Raw genomic sequence first — 10,421 nt, 5'->3', positions numbered from 1 at the left:
ATTTACTTGACTGTATTTATTTCTAAATATAAAATGAGGTTATTGCATTCATTATTAAATCCAATTACATTTCTAAAAAGACATTTAATTGCTTTATTGATCACTTTAAATATATTTGTATTATTTAATGTCTTATTTTAAAATTAAATTTTATATTATATACTATGTCTCTTTTTATTTTTTATTATAGTATATATTATATACTATGCCCCCCCCATACACCTCAGGGTTCCCATCACATTCATTGGGTTCTTGTAACCCCTGAGGGGTCCTGTCCCCCACTTTGGGAACCCCTGAACTAGGCTTTTCTTATCACCTATTATCTGGTGAGAAACTAATGGTTTCATCCTTCTTTTAGACACACAGAGTCACTGAGTATCAAGACAAATGCTGAATCAGTAGTTGCATTCAGCCCTCTGGTAGTTCGATTGTAACTGATAATAAAATCAGCAGCAAAAATTGAAAGATTTGCTTCATTTTTTTCTTCGAGGAACCACAGAAGCCATAGAAGAAAGAAACTTTACATTTTCCAGTATGAATTTTGCATCCCGCCTGAATGGCCTCTGCTGCCTGCAGGATTCATGTTTAGATGCAGAACCAAACCAACACCAGAATGCTTGCCTCCAGAGTGAAAGTGCTGAGAAGAATTGGTTCACTTCTGTTTTGTGCATGCGTGCAACTCTGACAGCAGCAGCGGTATTGAATTGCATAAGAAATGAAGACTATTGGTAGGCAAATGACTGGGGGAAAAATTAACGCTGTGGTGTGGAATTTCTTTACAGAAATATTTGAAAACTCCCCATAAGCATGCAATGTCACATCTGTTTTATTTTCTATAGTCAGAAGATTTAGCCTGATTTAGCCTAGTTCAGATTTTGATTTATTGAATATGTTAATCCGTGCCTCTTTCAGATGACCAATTGGAGCCGTTTGTTCCTTTTTTGTTGGGCACTGGGCATTGCAAGATCTGCTCCTACGTCACAGTTTGCTCAGAAAAACAAAAATGATTCACTTAATCTCACAAGAACCACACGGAAGAGTGTGCAGCACCTCCTGGAGAAATATGTAGGTTTTTTTATTTTTTATTATTTAAATGGACATTCATGTCTTTATCTTTGTTTATACCTGACACAACGTTTTATTTTTGATAAAGAAGCTGCAGATGGGGAACATCCATCTAGAGGACCATAGCTACCACTTGAGGGATCTGCCGTTGCTTTCCACAGATTTCAACAACTGGTTTCAGATGACGGTTAGTATGTCCCAGAACAAGTTCAGAAAAATCTAAATTTCTAAGTATTTTTTTCTTTTTTTCCACTTGAAAAAAAAGTCTGGTGACATCATCTAATGAGTGATCATGCAGAATTCCCCGTTCAGGGCTGCAGACATGTGCAGACTGATTTGTGCAAAACCTTTGTGATGTAACTGTCTGCTTTTGAATGCTCAGGACTGGACTCGGCTGCACGGAGCTTTAGGGGACATCCAGACCTACTGGAGCATGCTGGGGTGGAAAAGAAAACAGCTGGAGCAGGAGCGTGACGTGCAGATGGACCCCAGTTTGCTTCAGAGCATCAGGCACGTTCAGCATGACTTATGCGACCTGATGAAGAAAGTCAACAGTGAGGTATACACGGTTCTTACTAAAAATTATTTTGGTCTCTCTTCCTGTTCAAGCCCAGATGAAGTTTACAGGAAGCGACGCTGCAGTTGGCCTGATGAGTTTTGTTTTGTTTTCCTTCCTCCAGATGAGAGGCATTAAAAGCTCTTGGGTCAAACCAGCACCTTGTGTAGAACTACAGAACCTTGGGAGGAGCTCCAGAACATTGTGGGAAAGCAGAGTGGAAGGTTACATCATTCTCAGAGATTTACACCTTTACCTCACAAAACTAGCAAGAGACTTCCTTCTACTGGCCTCCAAATCACACTCATGACCCCATACAAAAGACGGTGAACAAAGTCTGAACAATTACACAGCAGCTCTGGGATTAACTGTGTAGGACTGCAGTCTGAGCACTGGATTACTTTTTGTTGTGATAACTGCTGCTGTACATCTCAGGTTTTTTTTGGGTATTTCCCAAAGTTTCTATCTGACCTCTAATTGTAAATTTGACACATGCTCCCAGAAGACATCCTGTTTTTCCACCACAGACTCGAACTGGAGGACTTTCCAAACAACTATTTGCTATTTATTATTATATTTATTAAGTTATTTATTTTAAATGGTGTATTTGAGATGTGTATGAGTAGAGAAATAATGTATTACAGAAGGCATGTTGTATATAATAGAAAATATTGTTTATCAATGTCAATAAATTCACTGAGAAAGACGCTGAACCTGATGTTTCTAAAAACTAAATAATTGAAATTCGATGCTGCAAGTCGTGGTATAAAAAATAGTATTTTAGGACACATGCTTCCTTTTCTGTCAGCTGCAAACTGAAAGCTATGACAGGTTTGGAGTGATGTATGGGTGGTTCTAGAAGGGGGCCGACAGGGGCCAACGCCCCTGAAAATATGGTCTTTTTCCCTGTTTTGGCCCCTTTATTAAAGACATCATATCAAATCAGTTAAGGATAATGAAGAGTATGAATTCAGATTTCTGCCAAAAGAGCTGACACGTAATAAATAATAATACAAACAGTTTTATTCCAAACAAACACATAAACCACTCTCCACATGCACTTTGAACGTGTCACGCATGAGTTCATGCTCCTTAAACTAACTAAAGTTAAAAAAAAAAAAAAAAAAAAACTTAATATAATTTTATTTAAAATCTAATTCACTTGATCAAATTCAAATCTTTTAGCAACGAGCTAGTAGTCACAGAAACACATCGACATGAGAGGAGCATCAACTTGTGACATACAGTATTGGGGGCCTCATAATATGGAATCAGAATGCATAAACATTTGAGGAGAGTGTTCATGTGTGTGTTTAAAAAAAAAAACTCCTTATATGAGTATTACATGTTTGCAGAATTCTGACCTCATAATATGCGCTGGTACAGAACTGATGGCTGTCGGACCAATTCTAGTTTTTCAGCATTTTATTCTGAGAAGGATGTGTTGCTTCACTTTTAACTTTAGCTGTACTGATAACAAGGTTCTCATCTGCCAGATATGTGGTTCCCAAACTTTTCCAGGTTTTAAAGGAAAGTTTTTTCACCCCTATCTGGACAGTCATTTATAAAGATGAAAAAAGAAAAGCAAACTGGAGAAAAAAACATGTTTACATCCACTGGTGCCTATCTCCAGCTGTCTACGGGCGAGAGGCGGGGTACACCCTGGACAGGTCACTAGTCCATCGCAGGGCAACACAGAGACACCTAACTCACACCTAAGGAGAATTTAGAGAAGCCAATTAACCTAACAGTCATGTTTTTGGACTGTGGGAGGAACCCGGAGTACCCGGAGAGAACCCACGCATGCTCAGGGAGAACATGCAAACTCCATGCAGAAAGAACCCCGGGCCAGGAATCGAACCTGAAACCTTCTTGCTGCAAGGCAGCAGTGCTACACACTGCATCACTGAGCAGCACCATATTTACAATACTTACAATGGAACATATTTACAATGACATTTTACTACCTGCACTTCTACACGGAGCTCCTCATAGAGGGAGCATCCTCCACTTTGGGAGCCACAGTGCTAAATCAGTGATCTATAACCTGCAGCTCCAAAGCAGCAAATTGTTCTTTGTATAAATGTCTTAGCATTTTTATTTCTTTATTATTGAAATCTTTTGTTTTTGCCTGATGGAAAAACCCTGCCCCCCTAGAAAACCTAATCTAGAGACACCAATGGAGTGACATCAAGTCTGTAAAAGTGCTGTATAAATTGAATTTGGATTTTACAATAAGGAAACTGCTCTGATATTTAAACTTCATAGTCACTTTTATTTAGCAGTTTTAATACTTTTGTAGACTTTAAAAATAAAATTTGCCTCTGCTATTTGACCTGATATGCCTTTTTCAGGTTTTTAAGGGATGGATAAAGTGCTTTAACATTGAATTTGACATGAGTGGGTTTAAGGAATTTTCAGCTTTAAAGGATTCTAGATCATGAAGCTGTTCAGTTCTAATCCCAGATCTAAAAGTATTAGAATGGGCTGAATTATTGTTCTGATTATAGTGTGGCTTTTAAAAAAAATGCACATTTAAAAAAAAATGCTGGTTGTTTGCACTTCTATCAATATTTGATTAGAGCTGCTTCTAAAGATCCTAAAATGTAAGAGTTTCACAAACATTACATTTTATATCGAACCCATCCTACCTGTAGAGGAGAGTTTTATTTGGCAGCTTGAAGAACATATAAAGTGTTGCTCCTCCCCCACCTGTTTCTGGGGACTGCTGGTCAGCTGTATTTCTTGTGAGCAATAAATACAGATTTGTCTCNCATTTCTGGCTTTGAAAAACAAATAACTATCTGAAATGAATAAAAATCTGTTGGCAGCAACAATCTTAGAAAGAAAAGGCCAAAAAAAAAAAAAAGCTATTTTAGCTCTGAAGCTAAAAGCTACTTTTCTGTTTTTATTGTATCGGAAATTTTCTCTATAGAATTGAAAATAAAATTAATAGTACTGAAAAAAAAAAAACATTACTAGAAAGGTTAACATAACAATTTTATTTGTACTACAGTTTTTGATGTTCTTATTTTTTAAAAAATTATTAGATAATATATCATATTATGGTTTTTAAATTGGTGTTAATCCCTGATAGCAAAAATAACAGAATGTGTCAAGACCCAAATAGCAAAACTAATACCAAGTTTAAAAAAAGAACAAAAAACAAAGTTTATGAAAAAAAAATAAAAACCTAACGTGGAAAAAAAATGAATTTCACATTTAAAATTTCAGGTGAAAATAAGAGGAAAGTAACAAATACAGTAAATCAAAAGACACAAAAGAAACTCAAACCATGTTAGTTTGAATCGGAGCATAACTGAGTCTCAACTGTAAATGAAAATTAGGTTTGAAACAATTCGTATACAAACAACAAATTTATATACAACACTGCACACTAAAAATATATACATATATAACTATATATATATAATTATATATATTTACAGATCTAAAAAAGGAAGTGATAAAAGCAATGTGCAAAAGAGAGCAAAAAATCATTGGATTAATCGATTATTGAAATAATTGTCAACTAATTTAGTATTCGATTAATCGTTAATTGGAGTATAGAGACTGTAAAATATTAACCTGACAACAGCCAGATGCATGTCTCGCTCCGCCAGACATGCATCTGGCTGTTGTCAGGTTAGTAAAATATGTCTTTAGCTGAATATTTTGCATTTAACATGGGAAAACTTTTTGGTCTGTCAATAAGCTCTATTCAGAAAACCTCAAATGGAGTTTGAAGGTTTAGTTTCTCAAGGTTTAATTCAGGAAAAAAATCTTTTGCTAACTGATTATTAATTTATTAATGGAAAAATTAATCAGCAGATCTATTAGCAAAATAATTGTTAGTTGCAGGCCTAGTAAAAATGTTTCCTCAGTTGTTCCATTATTTGCAGTTTTCTTTCCCCCTATGAAAGATGTGAGTCATTTTCCAGTATTCATCAGGTCTTCAGTTAACTTTCTATGCTTCTGTTTTATTTGCTGAGGGATTTTATTCAATCTTTAAAAACTCACCTTGTGACTCCACAGTGTCCGTCTGTATTTTGTTCCAGAGCAAAAGATTATGACACAAACACACTTTGGGATTCATGAAACCTTTATTGTTTGTGATTGTAATGTTTTCTCACCTTCATTTAGATCACCTTAAATACCGGTATAACCCTGCTTAGTAGTCTGATCTGATCCTAGTCATTCACATGCGGATTGGACTTTTCTATAGGATCTACAGTATATGTTTCCTGATTCCTGAAACCTTTTGGACTTTATAAGGCGTCCTTCTGAGGACTCTCAGCTCTAGAGAAGATCCTTAAAACACATTTTTAAATCTGTCTTTTATAAAGTACTGTTTATAATAAGTATATCAATTTAATTCACTTTTTTCTGATTTTCAAAAAACATATTAAATAATTGTCTTAAATTACTCCCTGTGGAGAATATTTGTCTTCAGCCAGTGGACGGTGTTTTTAATGTCTAATAAATTACACATTTAGCTCATGTTGTGGACATGTTCTCGTTTGGTGGCTTTAGAAATTCCCTCCAACTCTTGACTTTTAGACCATAATCCCTTAAATCCGGCCTCTTTCTACGTAGGTTTTTTTTCTATAACTTAACTTTCCATTAATTAGACTTGGTTCTTTGTAAACCTCATGATTCTTTAGAAATGACCTTTCATGGTTTAACCTTTTAGTGAAGGCTTTTAAACATGGTTTGCTGGATATCTGTTGAGTCAGCAGATTACCGTACAGGCTGCAGCGTTTCTGGATTGAAAAACCCTTTTTTTCCCAATATTCTTGGAAAATCAAATTTGCATAAACTTTAAGCAATAATCATCCAAATAAACCTTAACACTGCTGGTGTTTTTATACGTTTCAGTTTTCTGAATTCTGAAAAATCAAAACCTCTTTTCCTGATCCTTTAATCCACTGAGACCTACCTGGATGTGGCAGTGAAAGAAACTGTGTTTTTGATGTTTTAAGTATATTAGATGTTGAGCCATACAAGAAGTGCGGGTTATTAAAAAGAAAAAAAAAACAAAACAGTGAAAGAGTCATTTAGTGCTAAACAGGAAGCTGGAAATCCGAAACTTCAGCGTCATCCTGGTCATCTTCTCGCTTTTCCTGGATCTTCACGCTGCGTTGATCTGAGGGGCAGTCTGAAGAGGAAAACAGTTTGAGCAGAGTCAGCTGGATGAAGGTTTTTTCACAGACTCCCTCCCACACAGTCTGTCCACATGATGAGAGAAGAGGCGCTGACTCACCACCAGCAGATGTCCTCTTTTGCCCTTGGCCACCTTCAGCTCTGGACCCCTGGTGAAATCAATGATTCCCTCCTTGACTCGGGACACGGCAAACCGAATGCTGCGTTCCACACAGGAAAACAATTATGAATTTATTTTACAGAGAGGATTTCTCTCATATAAGGATGAGATTAACCATTTTTCCAAAGATCACAAAACCCAAAATAATCACAACCTAAATAAATAACATATTTACAAACAATATGGTAAGTGGTATATTAATAAATGATATTAGTCACCACTCACTTGTTTTTCTATGTTTTAAGGTTAGTAAAAGAATAAATGAAAGTAGAACAGATGAAATCATCTACATGAGATTATGAACCGAAGACACCATTGTAGCAATCGATAAAAATCTGATGCTGCAAGACTGGAATAATGTTTATAGAGAGAAAGACGGCATATAGTAATCTTATTGATGTATTTAAACTATTATACAATAAATTAGTTAAATCAAAATGATTTATAGAGGTTATAAAAAAAAATACCTGTGGCTAACCAGGGGAACTAAAGAATGATTTTAAAAAGAAAAAATGATCTATATAGATCATTACTAAATTAAGAACTGGCAAAAACAGATATAAAATGTAAAAAATTAGTTAACGGAAATAATAAGGGCTAGCAAAGAAAAAAAAAATCATTAAACGAAACATATAAAAGGACTCTGGAACATATTTAATAGGCTAAGAATAGGTGGGACAAAGAGAAAGATATATCCTGAATATTTTATTGAGAGCAATAGTGATATTTATATTAATAAGTGTTAGGGTCCTGTTTGTGGGGTTTGTTTTTCTTTTAGTTTCTCTGTCCACCACTAGATGGTGCCCCTTCCCCGTTTTGGCCTGGAGAGTTGTTACCGGTTTTCCTCCAACACCTGCGGCTTGTTGGGTCATCACCAGGGGAGTATTTGAGCAGCGGACTGTCACCACTTCGACGTCAGGGTGTTTGCCAGTATTGGGTACTCTAGCCAAAACTGAGATTAGCTGAGTCTCACCATTGTGCCTTTGTCTCTCTAAGTCTAAGTTTGCCTTTTTCTCTTTTGTGTTCTCTGGTAGGATAACCCTCCTGATCCGCTGGATAAGCCTGGTCCTTCTACCCCCTTGGAAGAAAATATTCGTGTCTCTCTGGGCAAGGGGAAACCTTTGCCTGATCCGTTCAAGCCCACCTCTGGAAAATCCTGTGACAGTCCGCTCCTTTGCTCCTCTGGACCCTTCACTAGTCTGCCTTTCCGCCCTTCAATGAGTACAATCTTCTCTGGACAATGCCCCCACAAACTGGACCCAAGGATCTTTCAAGAACCCCTCGAATGTGAGTCTTTACTGAACCATTCATCAGCCTCGATCCTTTTTCCTACGGCCTTTGAACTCATCCTTGTGATGAGTTCAAGGGCCGTTCAAGCAAAATGAGTTCAAGCAAAATGAGTTCACCTGATCGCTGGATCTCCCTCTGAGGAAACCTGTTCAATCTAACTCTCTCTCTGCTTGAAGCCTCTGCAATAAGCCAGTTAACTTTTTCCCTTTGTCTCTGAGTGGTTATCTGCATGTGGGTTTGATCTCTGAAGCCCATCATGACAATAAGGTAGTTAATAAAATCTATTTTTTGTGAATGTGGGACCACAGATGGCGGTGAAAATCCCAGACAAAGGAAAAGACGCCATGACCGATTGAGAATAATTCCCACTCGATCTTTCTCTCAGCAGTAGACGAGTTGGAGGTCAGATCAGCTATCAATAAGTGTAATAACAACAATCCACTGACTGTGACGGTGTTGATATGACATTAGTGAAAAGAATGATCAAGAAAACAGCTAAAGTAAAACCACTTTTCAAGCAAGGAAAAGAACGCATGAATATGAACTACATGCCAGTTTCATATCTTCCATATTTTCAAAAATCCTGGAAAGAACTTTAATAAAAGGCTTGAAGACTTCCTGAATCAATATGAAATATTAAACTAGAGTCAGAATGGATTCAGAGTAAACTGTACAACCTCCCTCACAATGATGGAAGCAAGAGAGGAAATAACAAGGGAACCTGATCAAGGAAAATATGCAGCTGGTGTAATTCTCAGTACTCATTAACGAGCTTCAGCAGTACAACTTCATGGGAGATGAACTGGATTAACAAGTATCTATCTGAGAGAAAACAGTTTGTAAAAATGGCTGATCATACATTCAAGTGTACGGAAATTGCTAGAGGATTGCTCTGACATGCAATGTGAGCTGTAAGGTCTTATAAAGACAGGTGTGTGCCTTTCCTAATCAAGTCCAATCAGGTTAATTAAACACAGCTGGAGGAGCAGAGCCATCTCAAGGAGGATCAGACGAAATGGACAGCATGTGAGTTAAATATGAGAGTCACAGCAAAGGGTCTGAATACTTATGATGATTTTTTAAAATAAATTGGCAAAACAATTTACATTTCTTTTTTTTCTGTCAAGATGGGGTGCTGAGTGTTTATTAATGAGAAATAAAATGAACTATATTTATTTTAACAAATGGCTGCAATGAAACAAAGATATGTATAAAAGTTTAAATCATTATACAAAAATATGTTACTTCTCATATATGGAAATGAAGAGCGATGACTATCTTTGGTTGTCAGTGTGGTTGGCTTACTTTTTCATAATGATAATAGGAATTATATTGTTATTATTAGTAGTACTACAATTAATAGGCTTGTCAGTATCTGTATTTACTGTTACAGATATTTTTGGTATATAAAAATAATTATATATAGAGTAATTCTTTAGTTTTGTGCTGCATAGGGGTGGGATTAATAAGTCTTTTTCCCACTCCATTTGAACAAAGACTTTTCTTTGTGAGTATTATTTAAAATAAAAAAGAGACAAAAAGCACCAGCTAGTAGAAGAGGCTCACCTGCCAGGGCTGATGTTGACATAGTTGGTCTTGTTTGCCATCATGGCCAGTTTTGTCACCAGCTCAATCACATGGCTGCAGTGCAGCACCGCGTCGCCCTGAGGGAGGCACAGCTGGGGTTAGACGAGCTGCACTGTTGGCGCCCATAAAAAAACCCAAAAAGAAAAACATCTGGTGTCCTGATGTACCTTCTGCTTGTTGTCCTCACACGGCATGTGGAGAACCACCATCCCATCGCAGAGAGAGCTCACAGAGATTCCTGAATAAACAAGAAAACTTATAAGGAAATCAACATGTTACAAATTCAGCTTACTATAACTTTTCTTTGTTTCTTAAAGGGGCCAACATTGCAAAAATGGAGCTAAAATAAATAATATTGTTGAAATAAGTTTTGAGCTGGTAGGTAAATTATCTGACAGTAGAATGAGGATTTTGACCCCTAAACTAGGATCATTTAAAATACTGCACTTAATGGAAATATTATTTTCTTAGTTAAAGTGTAAAAGATTTATTCCACTGACAGATTACTTAAGTATCTACTCAAATTGCATGTAAATACAATTTAATTAAGAAAACATGTTTGCAAGTCTAACTTTTGACTGACTGACTAATGTTTGATGG

At 36.4% G+C, this 10,421-nt stretch overlaps 2 protein-coding genes across 3 annotated transcripts in view; one reads left to right on the top strand and one right to left on the bottom strand.

Moving 5' to 3' along the window:
• Positions 1-894: 894 nt before the first annotated feature.
• LOC107101001 lies at positions 895-2,140 on the top strand (the record flags this gene model as incomplete). The annotated part of the gene is made up of 4 exons (XM_015399730.1): positions 895-1,065; positions 1,154-1,252; positions 1,448-1,624; positions 1,746-2,140. Coding segments are annotated over 4 exons (633 nt in total), but the record flags the coding sequence as incomplete, so codon positions are not given.
• A 3,140-nt stretch (positions 2,141-5,280) lies between these two features.
• LOC107101007 (unconventional myosin-Ic-like) overlaps positions 5,281-10,421 on the bottom strand; it is a 38,536-nt gene continuing 33,395 nt past the window's right edge. For both annotated transcript variants that reach the window (XM_015399741.1, XM_015399740.1), the window contains 4 exons: positions 9,989-10,059; positions 9,801-9,898; positions 6,885-6,984; positions 5,281-6,779 (listed from right to left, as the gene is read on the bottom strand). In XM_015399741.1, the coding sequence (XP_015255227.1) occupies positions 6,753-6,779; positions 6,885-6,984; positions 9,801-9,898; positions 9,989-10,059 (296 nt within the window). In that variant the 3' untranslated portion in view covers positions 5,281-6,752. The remainder of the gene's footprint in view (positions 6,780-6,884; positions 6,985-9,800; positions 9,899-9,988; positions 10,060-10,421) is intronic.

Source organism: Cyprinodon variegatus, unplaced genomic scaffold (assembly GCF_000732505.1).
Source record: "Cyprinodon variegatus isolate N-32 unplaced genomic scaffold, C_variegatus-1.0 Scaffold1044, whole genome shotgun sequence".
Lineage (NCBI taxonomy): Eukaryota > Metazoa > Chordata > Actinopteri > Cyprinodontiformes > Cyprinodontidae > Cyprinodon > Cyprinodon variegatus.
This window is presented reverse-complemented; position numbering and strand designations above follow the sequence as displayed.